The 27,917-nt window shown below is 50.1% G+C and overlaps 3 protein-coding genes across 3 annotated transcripts in view; all 3 read right to left on the bottom strand.

Moving 5' to 3' along the window:
* The window catches only part of LOC143955672 (uncharacterized), a 30,815-nt gene extending 20,436 nt beyond the window's left edge, over nt 1–10,379 (bottom strand). The window contains exons 1-2 of the mRNA XM_077465780.1: nt 10,283–10,379; nt 4,612–4,761 (exon numbers count right to left, since the gene is read on the bottom strand). Coding sequence (XP_077321906.1) covers nt 4,612–4,695 — 84 coding nt within the window. The 5' untranslated portion in view covers nt 4,696–4,761; nt 10,283–10,379. The remainder of the gene's footprint in view (nt 1–4,611; nt 4,762–10,282) is intronic.
* LOC143955448 (uncharacterized) overlaps nt 1–26,029 on the bottom strand; it is a 119,796-nt gene extending 93,767 nt beyond the window's left edge. Inside the window, exons 1-5 of the mRNA XM_077465493.1 lie at nt 25,778–26,029; nt 25,570–25,698; nt 25,273–25,479; nt 24,938–25,183; nt 24,652–24,793 (exon numbers count right to left, since the gene is read on the bottom strand). Of these exons, the coding sequence (XP_077321619.1) occupies nt 24,652–24,793; nt 24,938–25,183; nt 25,273–25,479; nt 25,570–25,698; nt 25,778–26,014 (961 nt within the window). The 5' untranslated portion in view covers nt 26,015–26,029. The remainder of the gene's footprint in view (nt 1–24,651; nt 24,794–24,937; nt 25,184–25,272; nt 25,480–25,569; nt 25,699–25,777) is intronic.
* LOC143955579 (uncharacterized) lies at nt 1–27,463 on the bottom strand. The gene is made up of 4 exons (XM_077465661.1): nt 27,352–27,463; nt 3,554–4,114; nt 3,323–3,458; nt 1–2,780 (listed from the first exon to the last, which is right to left on the bottom strand). Exons 3-4 carry the CDS (start codon nt 3,384–3,386, stop codon nt 313–315), a joined length of 2,532 nt encoding a protein of 843 aa, XP_077321787.1. The 5' UTR covers nt 3,387–3,458; nt 3,554–4,114; nt 27,352–27,463; the 3' UTR covers nt 1–312.
* Between the last annotated feature and the right edge of the window lie 454 nt (nt 27,464–27,917).

Genomic DNA, 27,917 nt, shown 5'->3' with positions numbered 1-27,917 from the left:
TTCATAATAAAAAAATAAAACGTTCATTTATTTGCATATTTTTTTAAAATATGAAATGTTACAAAAATGTTTCAGATTTACCATTTCCAGCCAGCAGGTGGCCCTCTCCATGGAAATGCATGCTGGCGGCACTACCACTACACTAAAATAGTCATGCCGCGTGGTCTGATCTGCCCTGTTCTTCACCCACAAGGGATTTTCTCCTTGTTAAACCCCCGATTTCCTTATGTGGCGTGCTCAGCCATGCGTTTTTCTGAGGCCCACATCGAGGTGTGCTCCCCATAGAAGACGTGTCCCGCACTTGGGGCACCACTACGCCTCCAGGGTTGCATGGCATCTCTTGTAATGTACAGAAAGATTGGACTTCTGTGAAAAACACTTCCCGCACTCGGGGCAGGAGTACGGCTTCTCCCCCGTGTGACATATCTGATGTTTCACCATATCTGCCTTCCACAGGAAACGTTTGCCGCAGTCCGGGCAGGAATACGGCCGCTCCCCGGAGTGATACCTTTGATGCGTGACGAGCTCCGATCTCAGCAGGAAACGTCTTCTGCAATCGGGGCAGGAGAACGGCTTCTCCCCCGTGTGAGTTCTTACGTGTCTGTAAAGCTGGGACCTCCATGGGTAGCACTTCCCGCACTCGGGGCAGGAGAAAGGCTTCTCCCCGGTGTGAGACCTCAGGTGAGCCGTCAGATCGGGTTTACGCACAAAGTTTTTCCCGCACTCGGGGCAACAATATGGTTTCTCCCCCGTGTGGAATCTTCTATGGACATCAAGAGCGCGTTTGACGCTAAAATCTTTCCCGCATTCTGTGCAGGGAAACCTCTCTGTTTGGGGGAGGGTATGATGCCTCGCTGTCTGAGGTTCCCCGGGATAAGAGGAGTGCGATGGTCCATCTACACTGTGTGGGAACCGGTGGACATTTTTGGTTGAGGGTTCATCTCCTGGGCAATATTGGGAGGTAGCAATGTTTCTAACTGGATGGTTTTGGGAGGTAGTGTGGCTTCCTCTTGGACGATATTGGGGGATAGTGTGACTTCCTCTTGGATGATATTGGGCGGTAGTGGGGCTTCCTCTTGGACGATATTGGGCGGTAGTGTGACTTCCTCTTGGATGATATTGGGCGGTAGTGGGGCTTCCTCTTGGACGGTATTGGGCAGTAGTGTGGCTTCCTCTTGGATGATATTGGGCGGTAGTGGGGCTTCCTCTTGGACGGTATTGGGCGGTAGTGGGGTTTCCTCTTGGATGATATTGGGGGGTAGTGTGGTTTCCTCTTGGATGGTATTGGGCAGTAGTGGGGTTTCCTCTTGGACGATATTGGGAGGTAGTGGGGCTTCCTCTTGGACAATATTGGGATGTAGTGGGGCTTCCTCTTGGACAATATTGGGATGTAGTGGGGCTTCCTTTTGGATGAGATTGGGAGGTAGTGGGGCTTCCTCTTGGACAAGATTGGGAGGTAGCGGTGTTTTCTCCTGGATGAGATTGGGAGGTAGCGGTGTCTTCTCCTGGACGGTATTGGGAGGTAGTGGGGCTTCCTCCTGGACTATATTGGGAGGTAGTGGGGCTTCCTCTTGGAAAAGATTGGGAGGTAGCTGTGTCTTCTCCTGGACGGTATTGGGAGGTAGTGGGGCTTCCTCCTGGACTATATTGGGAGGTAGTGGGGCTTCCTCTTGGAAAAGATTGGGAGGTAGCTGTGTCTTCTCCTGGACGGTATTGGGCGGTAGTGGGGCTTCCTCTTGGATGATATTGGGAGGTAGTGGGGCTTCCTCTTGGAGGATATTGGGCGGTAGTGGGGCTTCCTCTTGGATGATATTGGGAGGTAGTGGGGCTTCCTCTTGGAGGATATTGGGCGGTAGTGGGGCTTCCTCTTGGAGGATATTGGGCGGTAGTGGGGCTTCCTCTTGGAGGATATTGGGCGGTAGTGGGGCTTCCTCTTGGAGGATATTGGGCGGTAGTGGGGCTTTCTCTTGGATGATATTGGGAGGTAGTGGGGCTTCCTCCTGGACTATATTGGGAGGTAGTGGGGCTTCCTCTTGGACAATAATCGGAGGTAGCGGTGTCTTCTCCTGGACGGTATCGGGAGGTAGTGGGGCTTCCTCTTGGATGAGATTGGGAGGTAGTGGGGCTTCCTCTTGGATGAGATTGGGCGGTAGTGGGGCTTCCTCTTGGATGATATTGGGAGGTAGTGGGGCTTCCTCCTGGACTATATTGGGAGGTAGTGGGGCTTCCTCTTGGAAAAGATTGGGAGGTAGCGGTGTCTTCTCCTGGATGAGATTGGGAGGTAGTGGACCTTCCTCTTGGATGATATTGGGAGGTAGTGGGGCTTCCTCTTGGAGGAGATTGGGAAGTGATGGGGCTTCCTCTTGGACAATATTGGGAAGTGATGGGGTTTCCCCTTGGGCAATATTGGGAGGTAGCGGGATCTTCTCCTGGACGATATTGGGAGGTAGCGGGGTCTTCTCCTGGACGATATTGGGAGGTAGCGGGGTCTTCTCCTGGACGATATTGGGAGGTAGCGGGGTCTTCTCCTGGACAATAGTGGGAGGTAGCGGGGTCTTCTCCTGGATGATATTGGGAGGTAGCGGGATCTTCTCCTGGACGATAGTGGGAGGTAGCGGGGTCTTCTCCTGGACGATAGTGGGAGGTAGCGGGGCTTCCTCTTGGACAATATTGGGAGGTAGTCGGGTTTTCTCCTGGACTATACTGTGTGATGTCCTCATCTTCTACTTTACAGTCTGGAGACAAAGTGAGACAATCCTCTGTGATGTCCACTCCATGTACTAAATATAAAAATGATAAAAATGATGGTTAGACACGAGTGGGTTGGTTCACCTACACCGAGGGATGTATTTTTAAAGTGGAACAAAATGAAGGCAATTTTCTCTACAGGTCCCACGTACTTCATTCATTAAGAATAGAGTGAATTAGACAAAGACCGCATTGTAAAGTCTGTGGTTTAGTTATGATTAACAGCCAGGCTGAGCCCCACCAATGGTTGGGGAGTGAGGATGGGGGGGAAGGTGCCCAACCAAGATGAAGACTGGACTGATCCTGAAGACCATCATTGGGTTTATGGCACCTCCATCATTATCACTTTCTATCAAAGCATCCAAAGCATTTCTCATTTTAAACATCATGATGTAAACCTTCCGACCAACATAAGGTGAGGGAATAACCTATGAAAGGTGAAATCTGATTTTCTGTATCTGAGTTATTGTAATAAAGACCAAATTACATTTTACTGCCAGGTGAGCCCCGCCCTACTCTGGACCAATCAGTGAGCAGTATGGGTGGAGGAATGTATTTAGTGTTAATGACCCACCTGTGCTGATCTCTGTAGGAGTGTCCTCCTCTATAAATGTCCCCGTTATTCCATCCTCCTCCATAGACTGCTGATCATCCTCAACATCCTCCTCTTCTGTTTTAACCTCAACTTTTATATCTATCAGATCTTCATCCTAAACCATGAGAAGGATAGAAAATAACATCTTGTAAGGTCCATAGATCTTCTTCACGAGTCACTTTCATATTCTAGATGTTCCGTCCCACCTACCTGATGATGGTGGGGGATGGTGTGACCTTCCTGTGTGGAATCCCGGGAATACAGAGGACGGGGACATCTCTCTGGTGGGTTCCCATTACTGGATCCATCTGTAGGAAACACACACACTGACTGAATACATTGTTTCTATGTGTTTATCAGATGATGGGGGATCTAGGTGGAGCCTCCGTACTGCTCTCTCCTTTACAATAAAGTCTCCTCTTACCCGGTGATGTGAGGGGCGGCTGATTGTCCATCATGACGTCCTTGTAGAGATCCTTGTGTCCTTCTAAATACTCCCACTCCTCCATGGAGAAATAGACAGTGACATCCTGACACCTTATAGGAACCTGACACACACAATGATACAGTCACCATCCAGACACATTCCTTGTCTGTTACTGGATAATGTCCCAGAATTCCCAGAATCCTCCTCACCTCTCCTGTCAGCAGCTCCATCATCTTCTTGGTGACTTCTAGAATCTTCTCCATGTTGTGTCTCTCAGGTTTTAGGGAGTCACATGGAGGCACTGTGATGGTCATATGATCACCGGACTTCACCAGAGGAAATCTCTGTATTGGGGAACCAATAGGAACATCATGTTAGACTCCCAGAATCCTCCTCTCCTCTCCGGTCAGGTCTGTGTTTTATTAATAGGGATAAGAGTGATGTCATGTGACCTCCCAGAATCCTCCTCACCTCTCCGGTCAGGTCTGTGTTTTATTAATAGAGATAAGAGTGATGTCATGTGACCTCCCAGAATCCTCCTCACCTCTCCGGTCAGGTCTGTGTTTTATTAATAGAGATAAGAGTGATGTCATGTGACCTCCCAGAATCCTCCTCACCTCTCCGGTCAGGTCTGTGTTTTATTAATAGAGATAAGAGTGATGTCATGTGACCTCCCAGAATCCTCCTCACCTCTCCGGTCAGGTCTGTGTTTTTATTAATAGAGATAAGAGTGATGTCATGTGACCTCCCAGAATCCTCCTCACCTCTCCGGTCAGGTCTGTGTTTTTATTAATAGAGATAAGAGTGATGTCATGTGACCTCCTCCCAGAATCCTCCTCACCTCTCCGGTCAGCAGGTAGATGATCTCCAGGGTGAGGTTTAGTATCTTCTCAGTCATGTGACTCTCATTCTTCTCCATCCTCATTTGAGCATTGAATAATCTTTAAAATTGTGTAATATATGGGAGGTGAGGCATATATATCATGATTTTCTGTAAAAAGACAGATTTCATACTCAGATTAGGCTCTGCTCTCTTGTCAAAGTTTCTCTTAGACTATGTTAGCTGGACTCTTTGCCTCCTTTATCAACTGAGGTTCTGGAGGTATCTGTGAAGTGTGGTGCCATCAGCCTGAAAACCAGCAACATAACAACCAAGGATGCCCTGGGGCAGTATGCATGGTGTCATTAGTTGCTATGGTGTTAGCGGTCAGATCACTTGCACCATGGCAACTCATTGTGCTGACCCAGGGCAGGCGACACGCAGCTCACAGCATTCAGGAGAGGACGGAAGTCTGGCTCCTCCAGACCTGCTCCACCTCCCTCCCTCTACTGTGCTACTGGAGATAAAAGATAGGACTCTGTTGTGAAGAAGGGATTGTATGATTGGGGGCTCTGTGATGGGATGGGGTGCCTCTGATAAGAAGGAGGCTCTGATGTGATAGGGGTCCTCTCATGTGATGGGGGACCGCTGGTGTGGTGATTGGATCATAGATGTGATGAGGGAACCTCTGATGTGATGGTAGGACCCCTGATGTTATGGGGGACCTCTCATGTATTGGGGTAACCTCTGATGTGATGGGGACCTCTATTGTGATGGGGGGGGGGCTCTGATGTGATGGGCAGACCCCTGATGTGATGGTAGGACCCCTGATGTGATGGGGGACCTCTGATGTATTGGGGTAACCTCTGATGTGATGGAGGGACGTCTGATGTGATGGGGGGGGACCTCTGATGTGATGTTGGGACCTCTGATAAGATGGTGGGCCTCTGATAAGAAGGGGGCTCTGATGTGATAGGGGTCTTCTCATGTTATGGTCGTATGACCTCTGGTGTGGTGATTGGATCTTAGATGTGCTGAGGGAACCTTTGATGCATTGGGTGGGGCCTCTGATGTGATGGGAGGACCTCTGATGTTATGGGAGGGGCATGTGATGTGATGGGAGAGGCATCTGTGATGAGAGGGGCCACTGATGTGACGGGAGGGGCCTCTGATGTGACGGGAGGAATTGTGATGTGATGGGAGGACCTCTGATGTGATGGGGGGACCTCTGATGTGATGGGGGGACCTCTGATGTGATGGGGGGACCTCTGATGTGATGGGGGGACCTCTGATGTGATGGGGGGACCTCTGATGTGATGGGGGGACCTCTGATGTGATGGGGGGGACCTCTGATGTGATGGGGGGACCTCTGATGTGATGGGGGGACCTCTGATGAGATGGGAGGACCTCTGATGAGATGGGAGGACCTCTGATGAGATAGGTGGACCTCTGATGTGATGGGAGTACCTCTCATGAGATGGGGGGACCTCTCATGAGATAGGGGGACCTCTGATGAGATGGGAGGACCTCTGATGAGATGGGAGGACCTCTGATGTGATGGGAGGGGCTTCTGATGTGACGGGAGGGGCCTCTGATGTGACGGGAGGGGCCTCTGATGTGACGGGAGGGGCCTCTGATGTGATGGGAGGGGCCTCTGATGTGACGGGAGGACCTCTGATGAGATGGGAGAACCTCTAATGTGATGAGGGGACCTCTGATGTGATGGGGGTGCCTCTAATGTGATGGGGGTGCCTCTAATGTGATGGGGGTGCCTCTAATGTGATGAGGGGACCTTTGATGTGATGGAGGGGCCTCTGATGTGATAACCTCTAATGTGATGAGGGGACCTTTGATGTGATGGAGGGGCCTCTGATGTGATGGAGGGGCCTCTGATGTGATGGGGGTGCCTCTGATGTGATGGGGGTGCCTCTGATGTGATGGGGGGACCTCTGATGTGATGGGGGGACCTCTGATGTGATGGGGGGACCTCTGTTGTGATAACCTCTAATGTGATGGGGGGACCTTTGATGTGATGGAGGGGCCTCTGATGTGATGGGGGTGCCTCTGATGTGATGGGGAGACCTCTGATGTGATGGGGGGACCTCTGATGTGATGGGGGGACCTCTGATGTGATGGGGGGACCTCTGATGTGATGGGGGGACCTCTGATGTAATAACCTCTAATGTGATGAGGGGACCTTTGATGTGATGAAGGGGCCTCTGATGTGATGGGGGTGCCTCTGATGTGATGGGGGGACCTCTAATGTGATGGGGGGGACCTCTGACATGATGGGGGGGACCTCTGACATGATGGGGGGGACCTCTGACATGATGGGGGGGACCTCTGACATGATGGGGGGGACCTCTGACATGATGGGGGGGACCTCTGACATGATGGGAGGACCTTTGATGTAATGAGGGGACCTTTGATGTGATAACCTCTAATGTGATGAGGGGACATTTGATGTGATGGGGGGACCTCTGACGTGATGGGGACCTCTGACGTGATGGGGACCTCTGACGTGATGGGGGGACCTCTGACGTGATGGGGGGACCTCTGACGTGATGGGGGGACCTCTGACGTGATGGGGGGACCTCTGACGTGATGGGGGGACCTCTGATGAGAAGGGGGGCTCTGATGGGGGATTTCTGATGTTATAGGGGGGCCTCTGATGTGATGGGGGGACCTCTGACGTGATGGGGGGGACCTCTGATGAGATGGGAGAACCTCTAATGTGATGGGAGGACCTTTGATGTGATGAGGGGACCTTTGATGTGATGAGGGGACCTTTGATGTGATGAGGGGACCTTTGACGTGATGGGGGGACCTTTGACGTGATGGGGGGACCTCTGATGTGATGGGCGGACCTCTGATGTGATGGGCGGACCTCTGATGAGATGGGGGGACCTCTGATGAGATGGGGGGACCTCTGATGAGATGGGGGGACCTCTGACGAGATGGGGGGACCTCTGATGAGATGGGGGGACCTCTGACGTGATGGGGGACCTCTGACGTGATGGGGGGACCTCTGATGAGATGGGGGGACCTCTGATGAGATGGGGGGACCTCTGATGAGATGGGGGGACCTCTGACGAGATGGGGGGACCTCTGATGAGATGGGGGGACCTCTGACGTGATGGGGGACCTCTGACGTGATGGGGGGACCTCTAATGTGATGGGAGGACCTCTAATGTGATGAGGGGACCTCTGATGTGATGGGGGATTTCTGATGTTATAGGGGGGCCTCTGATGTGATGGGGGTGCCTCTGATGTGATGGGGGGACCTCTGACGTGATGGGGCACCTCTGATGAGATGGGCGGACCTCTGATGAGATGGGGGGACCTCTGATGAGATGGGGGACCTCTGATGAGATGGGGGGACCTCTGATGAGATGGGGGGACCTCTGATGTGATGGGGGACCTCTGATGAGATGGGGGACCTCTGATGAGATGGGGGGACCTCTGACGTGATGGGGGACCGCTGATGAGATGGGGGGACCTCTGACGAGATGGGGGGACCTCTGATGTGATGGGGGATCTCTGATGAGATGGGAGGACTTCTAATGTGATGGGAGGACCTCTAATGTGATGAGGGGACCTCTGATGTTATAGGGGGCCTCTGATGTGATGGGGAGACCTCTGATGAGAAGGGGGGCTCTGATGGGGGATTTCTGATGTTATAGGGGGGCCTCTGATGTGATGGGGGACCTCTGATGTGATGGGGGGACCTCTGATGTGATGGGGGGACCTCTGATGTGATGGGGGGGACCTCTGATGAGATGGGAGGACCTTTGATGTAATGAGGGGACCTTTGATGTGATGGGGGGGACCTTTGATGTGATAACCTCTAATGTGATGAGGGGACCTTTGATGTGATGGGGGGACCTCTGATGTGATGGGGGACCTCTGACGTGATGGGGGGACCTCTGACGTGATGGGGGGACCTCTGATGTGATGGGGGGACCTCTGACGTGATGGGGGGACCTCTGATGTGATGGGCGGACCTCTGATGTGATGGGGGATCTCTGATGAGATGGGAGGACTTCTAATGTGATGGGAGGACCTCTAATGTGATGAGGGGACCTCTGATGTTATAGGGGGCCTCTGATGAGAAGGGGGGCTCTGATGGGGGATTTCTGATGTTATAGGGGGGCCTCTGATGTGATGGGGAGACCTCTGATGAGAAGGGGGGCTCTGATGGGGGATTTCTGATGTTATAGGGGGGCCTCTGATGTGATGGGGGGACCTCTGATGTGATGGGGGGACCTCTGACGTGATGGGGGGGGACCTCTGATGAGATGGGAGGACCTTTGATGTGATGGGGGGACCTTTGATGTGATGGGGGGACCTTTGATGTGATAACCTCTAATGTGATGAGGGGACCTTTGACGTGATGGGGGGACCTCTGACGTGATGGGGGACCTCTGACGTGATGGGGGACCTCTGACGTGATGGGGGACCTCTGACGTGATGGGGGACCTCTGACGTGATGGGGGGACCTCTGATGTGATGGGCGGACCTCTGATGAGATGGGGGGACCTCTGACAAGATGGGGGGACCTCTGACGAGATGGGAGGACCTCTAATGTGATGGGAGGACCTCTAATGTGATGGGAGGACCTCTAATGTGATGAGGGGACCTCTGATGTGATGGGGGATTTCTGATGTTATAGGGGGGCCTCTGATGTGATGGGGAGACCTTTGATGAGAAGGTGGGGCTCTGATGTGATGGGGGGGGCTCTGATGTGATGGGGAGACCTCTGATGAGAAGGGGGGGCTCTGATGTGATGGGGAGACCTCTGATGAGATGGGGGGGGCTCTGATGTGATGGGGGGGGCTCTGATGTGATGGGGGGGGGCTCTGATGTGATGGGGAGACCTCTGATGTGAAGAGGGGCTTTTGATGTGAAGCTAATTTCATCAAGGCGATTGTGCGCATCGTTTTTTTTTTTTTTTTATGTATTTTAGTCTGGGGGGGCCTAGAGATTTTACTTTTAAAAAAGGTTGAGGAACGCGGCTCTAGGCTCTCCTCAGTTCCCGCCAGTTGGGGTAGAGCTGAGCTGACTACAGCCCACCGCTGGCAACAGAACCGCAATAATACAAACATCCCCTACACCAGCTATCCATATGCAAGACCCATTTATGGGCCTCTGGTGAAGTCATACTGGTACCCAATTGGACTGGTTGGTGAAGTTTCGGATTGGTATGATGAAGGGGGTACCGAGGAGTTTTTTTAGGAAAATCACTGGGGGTCTAGAATCGTAAACAGTTTAGGTAGGAGCTCCTCAATTAATTAAACCCCCCAATCATCCGTTAGTATAAACCAGTGGTGGCGAACCTCGGCACCCCAATGGAACTACATTTCCCGGGATGCTCATGGACTCTAGTGGAGCATCATGGGACATGTAGTTCCAAAACATCTGAGGTGCCGAGGTTCACCATCTCTGGTCTAGACTGATGAGGTGAGAAGGTGATTGGTGGGAAAGGTGACACGTCTCTAAAATTAAGAGAATGTTCCGGCCCCATAAGTGGGGGAATGTTCTGCCCCTGAAGGGGGTAATCTAGGTCTCCACACTATATATGTGTGTATCATCATCTGCTGGAGATAAAAGACGTCACAGTGACTATGGAGGAAGAGGACGGACATGACGGAGGGGGGTTACTGGGTGTAAATAGAAAATAAGATCTTATTACCTCCTCTGTTGCCACTTTCAGCGATGTCTCCGCTCTACTTCCTCCCGACTCACCCGGAACTTCCTGTCTGTAGTTGACATCACTTCCTGTCTTCCATAGAGACTTCCTGTCTGGGTAGAAGTGAGATCCCCACCGTGTGGAGCTCAGAGGAACTGCAGCCCCCGAGAAACGTCTCGTAGTGTGAACACGGCCTTGTGCTGTGTGTGTATGTACTGTATATCCTTATAGATGGGGGTCATCTCCACTCCCACCAAGGGGGGAGAGAAATATATTACTACATACCTGAAGCCTCTCCAAAAAAAAAAAAAAAACTGCAAATGTCCCTCCCCCTCAAGCGTCAAGCTGAACTCAGTTCAACCCAAACCCACAGTCAAGTTGTCACATGATAGCAGGCCATTGGTCCAATCAGCTACAACTTTGGAAGTCTCCTCATGTAACAAAGGGGCAGAGATGTTGGTGACATCATTAACCCAATTTGACCACTTGGCCATTTTCGGTGAATGACATGGTCTAAGACTTGATGTTGTCATTGTCCAAGGTTCAGCCTGGACCCTAGCTTATCCTTAATGCCTTGAGTAAACTGTTTATTTTCTTGGGGGTGGTGGTTCAAAGCCGTTCAGAAGGGTTGAGGTCAGGGCTCTGTGCAGGACATTCCAGTTGAACAGTTTGCTGGGTGGTCTTCAGTTAGTTCCTGATTTTCCGGTGACCTGATCTGCTATAAGACCAATATGACCTGGCTTGCCATTGACCTGTCTTTGGATTCCTGTCTACCTTGGCTTGTGTTTGGACGCATTATCCTACTTCCTGATTCTGTACCTCACTGCCTGGGCTGTTAACTGACGGCTTGCATCCTGACTCAGCCTCTACCCCTTTGCTAATAGCAGGTTGGACCCCCTTAAGCTCCCCCTTGCTAGTAGCGGTTTGGATCCCCTTTATTAGATCCCCCTTGCTAGTAGCAGGTTGGACCCCCTTTATTAGGTCCCCTTTGCTGGTAGCAGGTTGGACCCCCTTTATTAGGTTTCCCTTGCTAGTAGTGAGTTGGACCCCCTTTATTAGTTCCCCCTTGCTAGTAGCGGATTGGACCCCCTTTATTAGTTCCCCCTTGCTAGTAGCGGGTTGGACCCCCTTTATTAGGTCCCCCTTGCTAGTAGCGGATTGGACCCCCTTTATTAGTTCCCCCTTGCTAGTAGCGGGTTGGACCCCCTTTATTAGGTCCCCCTTGCTAGTAGCGGTTTGGACCCCCTTTATTAGTTCCCCCTTGCTAGTAGCGGATTGGACCCCCTTTATTAGTTCCCCCTTGCTAGTAGGGGGTTGGACCCCCTTTATTAGATCCCCCTTGCTAGTAGCGGGTTGGGCCCCCATTATTATGTCCCCCTTGCTAGTAGGGGGATGGACTCCTTTTATTAGGTCCCCCTTGCTAGTAGTGGTTTGGACCACCTTTATTAGGTCCTCCTTGCTAGTAGTGAGTTGGACCCCCTTTATTCGTTTCCCCTTGCTAGTAGCGGGTTGGACCCCCTTTATTAGGCCCTCCTTGCTAGTAGCGGGTTGGACCCCCTTTATTAGCATACTTGCCAATAGTCACGAATTTGCTGGGAAAATCCCGTAAATCCGACCTATGTCCCGATTTTTTATTGTCCCGGCATTTTTCCCAAAAATTGGCTCTTGTCCCATCCCGGGCCGCTGCCGCCATTTTCAAATTTTCCTTATGCCACACCTACAAACGCATGCCCCGCCCCCTAATTATAATATAACCCCCCGCCTACAGCCTAAAAGGTGTCCCAGATTTTTTTTTACAATGTTGGCAACTATGTATTAGGTCCTCCTTGCTAGTAGCGGGTTGGACCCCCTTTATTAGGTCCTCCTTGCTAGTAGCGGATTGGACCCCCTTTATTAGTTCCCCCTTGCTAGTAGCGGGTTGGACCCCCTTTATTAGGTCCCCCTTGCTAGTAGCGGATTGGACCCCCTTTATTAGTTCCCCCTTGCTAGTAGCGGGTTGGACCCCCTTTATTAGGTCCCCCTTGCTAGTAGCGGTTTGGACCCCCTTTATTAGTTCCCCCTTGCTAGTAGCGGATTGGACCCCCTTTATTAGTTCCCCCTTGCTAGTAGGGGGTTGGACCCCCTTTATTAGATCCCCCTTGCTAGTAGCGGGTTGGGCCCCCATTATTATGTCCACCTTGCTAGTAGGGGGATGGACTCCTTTTATTAGGTCCCCCTTGCTAGTAGTGGTTTGGACCACCTTTATTAGGTTCCCCTTGCTAGTAGTGAGTTGGACCCCCTTTATTCGTTTCCCCTTGCTAGTAGCGGGTTGGACCCCCTTTATTAGGCCCCCCTTGCTAGTAGCGGGTTGGACCCCCTTTATTAGCATACTTGCCAATAGTCACGAATTTGCTGGGAAAATCCCGTAAATCCGACCTATGTCCCGATTTTTTATTGTCCCGGCATTTTTCCCAAAAATTGGCTCTTGTCCCATCCCGGGCCGCTGCCGCCATTTTCAAATTTTCCTTATGCCACACCTACAAATGCATGCCCCGCCCCCTACTTATAATATAACCCCGCCTACAGCCCAAAAAGTGTCCCGGATTTTTTTTTACAATGTTGGCAACTATGTATTAGGTCCTCCTTGCTAGTAGCGGGTTGGACCCCCTTTATTAGGTCCTCCTTGCTAGTAGCGGGTTGGACCCCCTTTATTAGGTCCTCCTTGCTAGTAGCGGGTTGGACCCCCTTTATTAGGTCCTCCTTGCTAGTAGCGGGTTGGACCCCCTTTATTAGGTTCTCCTTGCTAGTAGCGGGTTGGACCCCCTTTATTAGGTCCCCCTTGCTAGTAGCGGGTTGAACCCACTTTGGCCTTCATTCTTTATGGTGTAGATACAACAAGGTGTTGGAAACATTCCTCAGAGATTTTGCTCCATAGTGACATGATAACATCACACAGTTGCTGCAGACTTGTCTCCCTTTCCACCACATCCCAAAGGCGCTCTATTGTATGAGATCTGGTGAGTGTGGAGGGCATTGGAGTGCAGTGACCTCATTGTCCAGTGGTGAGATGATTGGAGCTTTGTGACATGCTGCATTATCCTGCTGGAAGGAGCCATCAGAAGATGGGGACACTGTAGTCATAAAGGGATGGACATGGTCAACAACAATACTCAGGTAGGTCGTGGTATTTAAACCATGCTCAATTGGTACTAAGGGGCCCAAAGTGTGCCAAGATCCCCCACTCTATGACACCACCCCCACCAGCCTGGACTGGTGATACAAGGCAGGATAGATCCATATGCCAAATTCTGACCCCACCATCTGAATGTCGCATGGTCCAGGCATCAGACCAGCCAACATTTTTTCCAATCTTCTATTGTCCAATTTTGGTGATCCTGTGCCAATTGTAGCCTCAGTTTCCTGTTCTTAGCTGACAGTAGGGATGGGCCGAACACCCCCCGGGTCGGTTCGCAGCAGAACATGCGAACAGGTAAAAAATTTGTCCGAACATGCAAACACCGTTAAAGACTATGGGACGCGAACGCGAAAAAATTAAAAATGCTCATTTTAAAGGCTTATATGCAAGTTATTGCCATAAAAAGTGTTTGGGGACCCGGGTCCTGCCCCAGGGGACATTTATCAATGCAAAAAAGTCATTTAAAACTACTCACGGCTGTAAAGTATTGCTGGATCCTGGCAATATAGATAAAAATCATTGAAAAAAAAAACAACGGCTTGGGTCCCCCCCCCCCCCCCCCCAGTTCATTACCAGGGCCTTCAGGTCTGGTATGGATATTAAGGGGAACCCTGCACCAAATTTTGTTTAAAAATGGCATGAGGGTCCCCCAGGCACTATATACTCTGAACAACAGTATATATCATTTATGGACTGCGCTATATACTCTGCAGAAAAACTGGGCCTTAGGTGTTGGTGGTGCCAGAACAATGTAACCCCTCACAGTTACTCTTGTTGGGCGCAAGAACAGGCCCTGCTGTTAAATTTTGTATCAAAAATTGCAATAACATGCCCCTGTTAAACAGGGGCCAAAAAATTGGGCATTGGGTGGTGGTGCCCTAAACCAAAAATATTGTTGGATGCTAGCATCATCAAGATTGAGGAGCAATAGGATAGGCAGCATAGGCAGTCTTCAAGGGATCCCAGATCTATAGCAAATTCAATCAGTTACATCAGCATCAGGTGTTTGATAGCTGCCGATCCAGGACTGATTAATTTTTATAAATGTGAGCCTATCAACGGAGTCTGTGGACAGGCAAACGCTTTGATCCATTACAAACCCTCCAGCAGCACTGAATGTGCATTCAGAAAGCATGCTGGATGCAGGAAAGGCCAGGAGCTTGATTCCATATTGAGCACGTTCTGGCCAGTGGCCCATCCTCAAGAGCCAGCAACCCAGTGGATGCTCTGTTGGAAAGGTCTATAATGCAGATGTTGGCGATGGTTGCTTGAACCAATCAGACCTTGACGCTGAGGATTAAAAAATTCTTTAAAGGCATCAGTCAGCAGGCCACCTTCTTCACCGCTCTTCCCCTGACTGAACGAAGCCTCAAGCAACACATTGTCCAGCACCAGGAAATGGTAACCTAACAGGGTCTCGAAATGCGTTACACAAACCTTTCTTCAAGGCCTCCTGAAGATGTTTCATCCTCTGCTCTCTCTGCAAAGGCAGGATGAGTTCTGCAACCTTACCCTTGTAACGTGGATCAAGAAGGGTTGCCAAAAAGAGGCCAAGCTCCCCTGACCCTGTCCTGGTGCCATAATCACACAGGTACTCATTGATGGCCCTCTGCTGTGTGTGCAGCCACTGCAGCATTCCCAATGTTGAGTTCCACCTGGTGGACATGTCACAAATGAGGCGGTTGGTGGGCAGGTTGCATTCCATTTGAATGTCAGCCAGCTGAGCACTGGCATTGTATGACCTGCGGAAATGACCACAGACTTTTCTGGCCTGCCTCAGGAGATCTTGTAAGCCTGGGTACCTGGTCAAGAACCGCTGCACCACCAAATTCAGGACATGTGCCAAACATGGAACACGGTCAAGTGTCCCTGTCGGAAGGCAGAGAGGTTGGTGCCATTGTCACATACAACCATTCCTGGCTGAAGCTGGCATGGCGTCAACCACCCCTGAAGAATATTTGCCCCAGTGTGGCTCCTGTCCCCTGGGAATCTTTTAGCCTGACAGCTTGCTTAGCCCCTTGAACGCTTATGTAGCACTGCTGGTTCAGAGGACAAATCTGCAGAAGAGGCCATAGAGGAAGAAGAAGAAGAGGAGGGGGTGGAAGAGAGAGATGTAGCAGAATCACCACTAGCTTTTTGGAGGTGTGGTGGGGGAACAAGCTCCAACAACACTGAACCATGTCTTGCATCCTTTCCAGCTGCCAGCAGTTACCCAGCACGCTGTGAAGGAAAAGTAATGTCCCTGACCATGCCTGCTGGACCATGAGTCAGCGGTAAAATGCACATTACTGCTCACCGTCCTGTCCAACGAGGCCAAAAAATTGCCTTCCACATGCCGGTAGAGAGCCGGAATGGCCTTCCGTGAAAAGAAATGGCGTTTTGGAACCTGCCACTGAGGTACAGCACATTCCACAGATTCATGAAAGGGGGCAGAGTCTACCAGCTGAAAAGGCAGCAGTTGCAGTGCTAGCAATTTGGCCAAGCTAACATTTAAATGCTGAGCATGTGGATGGCTGGGACCAAATTTATTTTTATAGTTCAGCTTGGCTAGGGAAATTTGCCTGCTAAAATCAATTGGTGGTGTACTGATAGCAGACTGGCTGCAAGTACTTGGGACACCTATTTCTATACCTTCTTTCCTCTCAGTGCAGGTTTTTGAGAGGACTGGAGGTATAGTAGCATTGGAGATCCCAGCTGATGAGGAGCAAGGAGAAGTCCGCCTTTTTCTATGATGTGGTTCTTTCAAGTGCTGTTGCCAATGGATTGCATGGCAGGTCGTCATATGTCTGGTCAAGCATGTGGTGCCCAAGCGGCTGCTGTTCTGGCCACGATTTATCTGCTTCAGACATAGGTTGCAAACAGCAACGGCACACGTTTCGAAAAAGGTCCACACCAGGGGAACTTTTAAAAGTCAGCAGCGCCTTGCACCTGCGGAGCTCTGCGGTGTGATGCAATAGGGTGGCTGCCCTTAAGAGGACAACCTGCCATTTTGGAGTTGTGCCTCCTCCTCGCTTTGCTCCTTTCTTTTCTCAGACACTCAAGTAGAGTCAGTGACCTCATCATCCCCTCCTAGTCACTGGAGAAAACTTGGCAGTATGCTGCGGCTGGGGGAACATGACTGCCAATTTCTTATCCTTCTCGGGCACCCCCTCTCTCTCGGCTCACGTTACTCCCTTCCTCAACCTGGGAACCAACATCAAAAGCCTTCAAATTGCTGTGCATCCTCCGGCAGCATGTAACCGACACTGTGGTCAAATAATTCTGGGGACTCCTCCCTGTATGATGGTGGGGCTACGGAAGGAGTGACTGTGGACAAGGAGGTGGTGGAATAGGCCGCTTTGGTAGCTGCGTTGGAAGGCAAACTACTCTGAGCCTGGGTGACAGAGGATGAGGACAGCTTTGTTATCCATTCCACCAACTCTTCTGCATGTTGTGGCTCAATAACACGGCCAGCAGAATAAAAAAAGGACAAGCTTGCCCCACGGCCACCTGCAGAGGATGCACCATGTCCACGACCAGCACTGTTGACTGTAGACACAAAGCCTGCTTGCCCTCTTTTAGTGGCCTGCGAGCGTCTGCCTCTCCTTGGTGGCCTTCCGGACATGACGTATATTTTTGTTTTGCAACACCGCACTACACTGTATTGTGTACACCACCTGAAAAGTAGTTGCAACTGTACACCACTGAATGCACCGTACAGTGTATATAGGCTACAAAGAATGCAGAGTATATATATGTATGTATGTATGTATGTATATATATATATATATATATATTTTTTTTTTTTTATATATACCGCCTGAAGTATATTAGAAACAGTAAAGTACCGAATGCACGGTATATATAGGCTACGCTGGATATATATATATATATATATATATATATATATATATATATATATATATATATATATATATATATTCAAGCTAACTCAAGCTATCGCTCTGTCCACGCCAACAACACTACAAACGGACGCTATGTAAGCAGCCTTATATAGTGCGGGGTGTAGACTTAGCCCCCTTGAGCCATGATTGGCCAAAGGCACCCCCTGCCTTTGGCCAATTATTTCTCTTTCAGCAGAGCGTGCTGTGATTGGCCTAAGCATGCAGGTCAGGTGCATGCTTTGGCCAATCATCCTACAGCAATGCACTGCGATCTCGCAGTGCATTATGGGGCGTTCCGCGGCGCTCGAATTCCCCCGCGAACGCCCCATAACGCCACTCGCTGGATATTTTCTCTCCCCCCCCCACCCCCCATCATTCTCTGTAATCCTGAGAGATGGTTGCGCGTGAAAATCCCAGAAATCCTCAGACCAGCCCGCCTGCCACCGACAACCACGCCACGTTCAAAGTCCCTTAAAATTCCCTTTTCTTCCCCATTCTGATGCTCGGTGTGAACTTCAGCAAGTCATCTTCACCTCGTCTAGGTGCCTAAATGCATTGAGTTGCTGCCATGTGATTGGCTGATTAGCAATTGGTGTTACCGAGCAACTGAACAGGTGTACCCAATAAGGTGGCCGGTGAGTGTATATAAAGGGAGGCCAGACTTTAGAAGAGGGTGACGGAAGATGGTGGAAGGAGGAGGAGGAGAAACAAATATACAAAGACAGACAATAACGCATTTATTTTGATCCTCATTTATTGGATAGAGAAAAAAAAAAAATTAACTCCGTCCATAATTTAAATGTGAAAGGGTACATCAGAAACTAACATTGTCACGTTTACCATTTTCAGCCAGCAGGCGGCACTCTCCAAGCACATGCATCTGCCTGTGGAAGCTCATAGCACATCTGCTGCACAGAGTTATCACAGCTGCTACATCGTCTGATCTCCCCCTGCTCTTCACCTGCAAGACATAATTAGCTCCTCCCCCCCCCAATAATATTTTCCTTTGAATCTTCTGCTGAAGAGCAGGGAAGATCAGACTACACCTCAGGAGGGACAGCGACGTGTCACCTCAAATAGAGACCAAATTCAGGACCCTCTTCAAGAGGTTGCGTGGGATCCCTGATGTCTGAGAAGATGGCCCCTCTGAGAAAAACTTTTCCCGCACTCGGGGCAGGAGTACGGCTTCTCCCCCGTGTGAGACCTCTGATGTGCGTCAAGATCTTGCTGCCGTACGAAACATTTGCCGCAATCGGGGCAGGAATACGGCTTCTCGGTGGCGTGATATTTTCGATGTATGAGAAGCGTGGACTTCCGCGGATAGCTTTTCCCGCAGTCGGGGCAGGAAAACGGCTTCTCGCCCGTGTGGCACCTCTGATGCTCCGCAAGGCTGGACTTCCGTGAATAACACTTCCCGCAGTCGGGGCAGGAATACGGCTTCTCCCCCGTGTGAGACCTCTCGTGTATCAGAAGCTCTCTTTTGACAAGGTAGCACTTCCCGCACTCGGCGCAGGAGAAGGGCATCTTGCCCGCGTGGATGACTCGATGTTTTAAAATTTGGGACTGCCACTTGAAACGTTCCCCGCACACGGGGCAGGAGTACGGCTTCTCTCCGTTGTGAAATTTCTGGTGCCTGATCAGGTAGGACTTATCCGAAAAACATTTCCCGCACTCGGGGCAGCAATACGGCTTCTCGCCCGTGTGACACCTCCGATGTCTCTCCACGTGATGCTTTGAGATGAAGCATTTCTCACAGTCGGGGCAGAAATACAACCGGTCGTCCTTTACAATCACAGTGTAGGAGGAACTCGATGGTCCATCCACACCATCGGGAACTGGATGGACATTTCCATTAAGGACGTCTTCTCCTGGACTATACTGTGTGATGCCGTCTTCTTCTACTTTACACTCTGGAGACAAAGTGAGACAACGTCAGGATTTTGCTCATCTCCCGTCCATACACAACAACAATACAACTCTTGTACTTGCCGTAAAACATTTTTCTTAGAGGCCACGGAGAGACACAAAAATTTAGAAACAGTTGGGTTATACTGCCAACTAGAGGAGGTCGGGACACTGGCAAACAGCATAATGGCCTCCAATAGGGCTGTGGATAAGAGGGTACCACCAGTCCTCATGTACAGGGCCCAGGCAGCTGAGTGAATTTGATGTGGGCAGGGAGGTTGATTGGCATAGAGGGGGAGCAGTTACTGGAACCAATCCCCTATACGTTTCCCTCTGCAGCAGCTGAAAGCTGGCCTCTTCTCCTCTCCCTCCTTTTGACTTTCAGCTGTTGCAAAGAGCTATACAGGGGCTTGGTTCTAGTAATTGCCAGCCCGCTGTGCCAATCACCTGCCCACATCTGATTCACCCAGCTCAGCATGGCGGGGGGGGGGGCAACTACTAGAACCGATCACCTGTATGGCTCCCTCTGCAGTGGCTGAAAGCTGGCTTCTTCTCCTCTCCCTCCCGCTGGCTTTCAGCTGCTGCACAGAGCCATACAAGGGTTATACTGCCACCTACAGGAGAGTGGGACACTGGCAAACAGCACAGTGTGTGGGGCTTCCAACAGGGCTGTGGATAAGGGAGTACCACCAGTCCTCCCGTACAGGGCCTAGGCAGCTGGGTGACTTTGATGTGGGCAGGGAGGTTGATTGGCATAGAGGGGGAGCAGTTACTGGAACCAATCCCCTATACGTTTCCCTCTGCAGCAGCTGAAAGCTGGCCTCTTCTCCTCTCCCTCCTTTTGACTTTCAGCTGTTGCAAAGAGCTTTACAGGGGCTTGGTTCTAGTAATTGCCTGCCCACTGTGCCGATCACCCTCCCTGCCCACATCTGATTCATCCAGCTCAGCACGGCTGGGGGGGGGGGGGGCAACTACTGGAACCAATCACCTGTATGGCTCCCTCTGCAGCAGCTGAAAGCTGGCTTCTTCTCATCTCCCTCCTGCTGGCTTTCAGCTGCTGCACAGAGCCATACAATGGTTATACTGCCACCTAGAGGAGGTTGGGACTGTGTCCCTCAATGGCTTTGAACAGGGGTGTGGATAAGGGGTTACCACCAGTCCTTCTGTACAGGGCCCAGGCAGCTGGGTGAATTTGATGTGGGCAGGGAGGTTGATTGGCATGGGGGGGGGGCAATTACTGGAACCAATCCTTTGTCCGGCTCCCTCTGCAGCATCTGGAAGCTGGCTTCTTCTCTCCCACCTGCTGGCTTTCAACTGATGCAGAGAGGGCCATAAAGGGGATCAGTTCCAATATTTGCCCCCCCCCCCCCCACACCGTGCCAATCACCCTCCCTGCCCACATCCGAAACATGATATAGCTTGGTTGGGGGGGGGGGGGGGGGTGTTGAATTACCGAAACAGATCCCTTCCACAGCTCCCTCTGCAGCAGCTGAAAGCCGGCGGCTTCTCCTCTCCCTCCTGCTGGCTTTTAGCTGCTGCTATGACAGCCATACAAGGGATGGGTTCCAGTAATTGCCCCCCCCCCCCCAGCCACCACACCCATCACCCTCCCTGTGAACCATAAACTCCCCCCTGCTGCCCAGGCCCCCCTGTTATCCCCCCACCCCGCAGTGCATTGGCTTCACTCCTCTCCTTTCCACCGGCAGCTGCAAGCACACAATAGGATCCTTCAGGATGGAGAGTGGGGCAAGGTTCTGGTAACTATGTCCCATTTACCAGCCCCTTCCTTTCCTAAATGAACACAGTGAGTGATCGGTACCGACAACAGCCAGTGGCCGACCCAGGAGAATGTGGGGAACAGTCTGTAAAGCAGGAGTACCTGAAAGACCGATGCTCAAGTCTACGCAGGATGAGGTGTAACTCTTGCCCAACCAAGGTGAGGCCTCGTGAGGATCAACTTGGTGAGCCAGACCAGGACGGGGGGGAATCAGTTTCAGGCAATGGCTCCCCCTCTTGCTGCTCCAATCACTCCCTCTCCGAACCAGGATCCCCATCATTTGCAGCTTTGAGCCCCCCCTCATGTTTACTATGCTTTAGTTTGTGAATGAACAGGGAGCCTCTGTATAGAATGCTCCCTGTCCATTCATTCTGTAGCAGCTTAGGCTGCAGAGAAAGGGTTGGGGATTTGTCGGTTTCAGGCAATGGCTCCCCCTCTTGCTGCTCCAAACACTCCCTCTCCTAACCAGGATCCCCATCATTTGCAGCTTTGAGCCCCCCCCTCATGTTTACTATGTTTCAGTTTGTGAATGAACAAGGAGCCTCTGTATAGAATGCTCCCTGTTCATTCATTCTGTAGCAGCTGAGGCTGCAGAGAAAGGATTGGGGATTTGTGTCCTCAATCCCTTTCTCTGTCTCAAAAGTGAGAAATCTGGGATCTGTTTAGACCCCTGATATTTCACCAAAATACCCCCCCCCCCCCCCATGGCTATTAATAATGTGAGCCCCCCCCCCCTCATGTTTACTATGCTTTAGTTTGTGAATGAACAGGGAGCCTCTGTATAGAATGCTCCCTGTCCATTCATTCTGTAGCAGCTTAGGCTGCAGAGAAAGGGTTGGGGATTTGTCGGTTTCAGGCAATGGCTCCCCCTCTTGCTGCTCGGATCACTCCCTCTCCTAACCAGGATCCCCACCATTTGTAGCTTTGAGCCCCCCCCCCCTCATGTTTACTATGCTTTCGTTTGTGAATGAACAGGGAGCCTCTGTATAGAATGCTCCCTGTTCATTCATTCTGTAGCAGCTGAGGCTGCAGAGAAAGGATTGGGGATTTGTGTCCTCAATCCCTTTCTCTGTCTCAAAAGTGAGAAATCTGGGATCTGTTTAGACCCCTGATATTTCACCAAAATAACCCCCCCCCCCCATGGCTATTAATAATGTAAAAAAAAACAACAAAAAAAAACAACATCATTTAAAGCTCATCCACACTGTGGTACTTTTGACACATGAATAAAGCATGGAGCCATGTTCGGGGGTCATACACCTGCACGTAGGCTGGGGAGGGGAGGGCCCTATCAGGTAGGCTGTACGGGGCCCCATGATTTCTGATTCTGAGCTTCCCTGGTCCAGAGAAGAACCCTCAGCCTGAGGAGGGAGGGGCAGGAATCTTAGTTACGCCGTTAAAAAAGAAAATTCACCTGATGGGGATCAGGAATGAGGAAGATGTTTGAAGGAACGTCCTCAAGAAGCTACAAATCAGAATGGAGCACCTATCTCCAGGGGATAAGGTCCTGCAAAGACCTCTGGACATTCTCTATCCCATACAGGGGGTACTTGCAGAGGTCTCCCAGCCGACACTCCGGGGAAAGGCAGGGCCCTCCAGCGATAGTCATTTCCTGCAATGCTGGAGATGAGGAGCACTCAGGTGCAGATCTCCCCCGATCTTCAGTGTGGAGGCCACCCATTGAGGAGAACATGATGGTGATACCTTGGCTCTATGGAAGACATTGCGGTCAAGGAGTAGCACACATCCAGTTAAGGGAATCTGGTAGGAGGAAACCTCCCAACCCTTCCCAAGAAGAGAAGATCCGCCAACACCTGAGTGATGTCCAGCAGAGACCAGATCAGAACCCACAACTCAGAGAGAGAGGACGGGGACATCTCTCTGGTGGGTTCCCATTACTGGATCCATCTGTAGGAAACACACACACTGACTGAATACATTGTTTCTATGTGTTTATCAGATGATGGGGGATCTAGGTGGAGCCTCCGTACTGCTCTCTCCTTTACAATAAAGTCTCCTCTTACCCGGTGGATCCCCTGAAGGAGTGGAAACACTCTGTTCGGGGGAAAACCAGACTGAAGCCTCAGCCACTGGGGAACATCAGCATGTGGGGTCCCACCAGGGTGGGGGTGAGACCATCCAATATACCTCAAGAGACTGACAGGTTGCATCAGAGACTTCCCGGTCTGGAGAGATGATTTTGAGGTCTTTCCTTCCTCCAATCCAGGCCCCTAGACCCAGAAGGGGTGGGGGGCTGAAAGTCAACGAGAAAAGAAAGGAGGGGGGTGGGAGCTAAACACCCTACAATAGGGATCTTCAAACTATGGCCCTCCAGCTGTTGAAGAACTACCCACCCATGAGGCATTGTAAAACTCTGACATTCACAGACATGACTAGGCATGATGGGAATTGTAGTTCCTGAACAACTGGAGGCCCGTAGTTTGAAGACCCCCCTGTCCTACAAGCTCTAGAACGGGAGTTTTTTTTTTTTGACAGAGAAAAAAAGGAATCAATGGCCCACAGCCTTCTTTAGTAGGGATGTGAGCTGACCAGCCTCACACATTGGTGATCCACAGTTACCAACACTAAACATACGCGCCAGTCAAAGTTCTCAGGTATTAGGGCCTTCAGAAGGGTTCCGATTGGAAGAGTGCAGAAAACTGGCGCTCTTCGGGGGTGGTCGCCTCGGTATTCCATAATGTGGGTGCCAGGTAAAGGCACTAGGATGGACCTAGGATCCAGGGGTCACAGAAATGCCAGGTCCCGCTGGAGATCCTTATTAGGAGAAGGTGAGTGGAAAAGAACAAAAGAATGGGTACTCTTACCAGAACCAGTGGACCTGTGTATATACACTAGGTCATACGAGGATGTATAGATGGATCATCAGCTCTACGAGGGTTGTACGGCAAATCCCAACAGGTCCATCAGCCCCCTCCACTGGCTGACGGACCTGTGCCGTACAACCCTCATAGAGCTGATGATCCATCTATACATGCTCGTATGACCTAGTGTATATACACAGGTCCACTGGTTCCGGTAAGAGTACCCATTCTTTTGTTCTTTTCCACTCACCTTGATGTCATTGACGTGAAATGCCTTTGGGATCACCTCTTGGTTCATACACTGTGTGAAATACTACATCCGAGTTGCATGTAGGATGACACAAAGTCAAGAGTGAATGAACTGTATCTGCAGCATAGAGAACGAAGATTATTCGAGAAAAAAGGAGAACAGGAAACGCAGTTCGGGATACTGCGTTTCGGGAAACTGCGTTTGGGAAAGTCACCATTCTCAGCCAATATGGTTCCCCACCCTACACTGGACTAGGGATGGGCTCAGGCGTGTTCACATGGAACACGTGCAGAGCCCGATAGGAAGTCGGCGCAGCGCTGCGCTAATCACACGCAGTGAGACATTGCCCGATCTCTGCAGCCACACACCGGGCAATGTCTCACTGCCTGTGATTAGCGCAGCGCTGCGCCGACTTCCTGGCGGGCTCTGCACGTGTTCCATGCGAACATGCCTGAGCTCATCCCTACTCTGGACCAATCAGTGAGCAGTATGGGTGGAGGGGATGGACCAATCAGTGAGCAGTATGGGTGGAGGAATGTATTTAGTGTTAATGACCCACCTGTGCTGACCTCTGTAGGAGTGTCCTCCTCTATAAATGTCCCCGTTATTCCATCCTCCTCCATAGACTGCTGATCATCCCTCACATACCTCTCTTCTTCTTCTGATTTATCCTTCACTTTCATATCTGTCAGATCTTCACCCTAAACCAAGTGAAGGATCAACAATAACATCTATAAATATAAGGTCAACAATGTGAGATCACATAAACACAATGACATCTTGCAGGCTCCACACATCATCCCCGTGATGTCATTTTCATGTTCTAGATGCTTCGTCCCACCAACCTGATAAAGGCGCGAGTAGCTGTGATCTTCCCATCTGGAACTCCGGGAACTCTGGGAATGCAGAGGACGGGCAGATCTCTCTGTTGGGGGGAATATGGTAAGGTGTACGGTGTTAGGTGGTTCCATCATGGGGTCCTTGTGGAGGTCTTTCTGTCCTTCTGAACACTCCTCCATCACCCCATCCTCATCATCCTCCTCTTTTATCTCTTCTTTAACATCAACTTTAGGATCTCTCAGGTTTCCACTCTGAATATATAATAAAAATGACATCAATGGTAACAATGCAGATAATGTACAGATCCTAATGATACTATCAGTGATTGTTCCTCACCTACCTGATGATGGTGGGGGATGGTGTGACCTTCCTGTGTGGAATCCCGGGAATACAGAGGACGGGGACATCTCTCTGGTGGGTTCCTGGTATTTGGTGGCTCCATCATATCCTTGTGTCCTTCTGAAAACTCCTCCATCACTCCATACTCCTCATCCTCCTCTTTATACTCTTCTTTTACAACAATATTAAAATACTCGAAGTTTCCACTCTAAATATTTAATAAAACATTCATTGTAAACAAAATAAAAAAAAAGGCTTGTGTATAAATCATAACTATTAGTGATTATTAATCAACAACCTCTGGTGGGTTCCTAGTATTGGATGTCTCCATCATATCCTCGAGATTCTCTGAAAACTCCTCCATCACTCCATACTCCTCTTTATACTCTTCTTTAACATCAACATTATCATCCCCGAGGTTTCCACTCTGAATATATAATAAAATATTCATTGTAACAATCATGCTGTGTAATAATCAGAACTACCAATAATTGTTCCTCATCTACCTGATGATGGTGGGGGATGGTGTGACCTTCCTGTGTGGAATCCCGGGAATACAGAGGACGGGGACATCTCTCTGGTGGGTTCCTGTATCTGGATGACTCCCCCATGGTGTCCTGGTACAGATCTTTGTGTTCTTCCTCCTTCACCCCATCCTCATCATCCTCCTCTTTTAACTCTTCTTTAACCTCAACTTTAGGATCTCTCAGGTTTCCACTCTGAATATATAATAAAAATGACATCAATGGTAACAATGCAGATAATGTACAGATCCTAATGATACTATCAGTGATTGTTCCTCATCTACCTGATGATGGTGGGGGATGGTGTGATCTTCCTGTGTGGAATCCCGGGAATACAGAGGACGGGGACATCTCTCTGGTGGGTTCCCATTACTGGATCCATCTGTAGGAAACACACACACTGACTGAATACATTGTTTCTATGTGTTTATCAGATGATGGGGGATGGGTGGAGCCTCCGTACTGCTCTCTCCTTTACAATAAAGTCTCCTCTTACCCGGTGATGTGAGGGGCGGCTGATTGTCCATCATGACGTCCTTGTAGAGATCCTTGTGTCCTTCTAAATACTCCCACTCCTCCATGGAGAAATAGACAGTGACATCCTGACACCTTATAGGAACCTGACACACACAATGATACAGTCACCATCCAGACACATCCCTTGTCTGTTACTGGATAATGTCCCAGAATTCCCAGAATCCTCCTCACCTCTCCTGTCAGCAGCTCCATCATCTTCTTGGTGACTTCTAGAATCTTCTCCATGTTGTGTCTCTCAGGTTTTAGGGAGTCACATGGAGGCACTGTGATGGTCATGTGATCACCGGACTTCACAAGAGGAAATCTCTGTATTGGGGAACCAATAGGAACATCATGTTAGATCCCAGAATCCTCCTCACCTCTCCGGTCAGGTCTGTGTTTTATTAATAGAGATAAGAGTGATGTCATGTGACCTCCCAGAATCCTCCTCACCTCTCCGGTCAGGTCTGTGTTTTATTAATAGAGATAAGAGTGATGTCATGTGACCTCCCAGAATCCTCCTCACCTCTCCGGTCAGGTCTGTGTTTTATTAATAGAGATAAGAGTGATGTCATGTGACCTCCCAGAATCCTCCTCACCTCTCCGGTCAGGTCTGTGTTTTATTAATAGAGATAAGAGTGATGTCATGTGACCTCCCAGAATCCTCCTCACCTCTCCGGTCAGGTCTGTGTTTTATTAATAGAGATAAGAGTGATGTCATGTGACCTCCCAGAATCCTCCTCACCTCTCCGGTCAGGTCTGTGTTTTATTAATAGAGATAAGAGTGATGTCATGTGACCTCCCAGAATCCTCCTCACCTCTCCGGTCAGGTCTGTGTTTTATTAATAGAGATAAGAGTGATGTCATGTGACCTCCTCCCAGAATCCTCCTCACCTCTCCGGTCAGGTCTGTGTATTATTAATAGAGATAAGAGTGATGTCATGTGACCTCCCAGAATCCTCCTCACCTCTCCGGTCAGGTCTGTGTTTTATTAATAGAGATAAGAGTGATGTCATGTGACCTCCCAGAATCCTCCTCACCTCTCCGGTCAGCAGGTAGATGATCTCCAGGGTGAGGTTTAGTATCTCCTCAGTCATGTGACTCCGGTCCTCCTCCATCCTCATTCCTGCCGTCATCTATGAAGGTTTCTCTGTAGACAGATAAGATTGACAGGGAATTATCTGGATTGGTATTTGGTTGTACAATATTAGGATGAAGATATCAGGAATTAATATGAAGATATGTACTTTAGAACTATGGCCAGGAGTGGGAACATTCCTAAGATGGATTATTAAACGTTTGCCATGACTTATGTTAGATGCCTCAAAGGCCAAGACCATGTCTATCAGGCCTGTGTGATCTCCTTATACTCCAGAGACTCTACTGATCACATTTCGGGTTAATATCGGGGACTGGGATCATTATGAGAAAATTAACATTCGATCACGGGGCCGGAACATTCTCTTCATATTGGAGACGTGTCACCTTTCCCACCAATCACCTTCTCACCTCATCAGTCTGTACTAATGGGTTATACCACTTTTATCGCATGCAAGTGACGGGAGGGACCATTGTAGATGTGACTTTGGATTCGTATGTCTTTAAT

Source organism: Lithobates pipiens, unplaced genomic scaffold (assembly GCF_037356315.1).
Source record: "Lithobates pipiens isolate NorthernLeopardFrog02 unplaced genomic scaffold, aLitPip1_a1.2 Scaffold_35, whole genome shotgun sequence".
Classification (NCBI taxonomy): domain Eukaryota; kingdom Metazoa; phylum Chordata; class Amphibia; order Anura; family Ranidae; genus Lithobates; species Lithobates pipiens.
Note: the sequence above shows the minus strand (reverse complement) of the source record. Positions and strands in the feature narration are given on the sequence as shown.

What these genes read in the sequence shown, in the direction of transcription:
- LOC143955579 (XM_077465661.1), bottom strand. Translation starts at nt 3,386, where the DNA reads ATGGAGGAGGATGGAATAACGGGGACATTTATAGAGGAGGACACTCCT. An exon ending in TCCTACAGAGATCAGCACAG is followed by an intron (nt 2,781 to 3,322) that starts GTGGGTCATTAA and finishes TTTTATATTTAG; the next exon opens with TACATGGAGTGGACATCACA.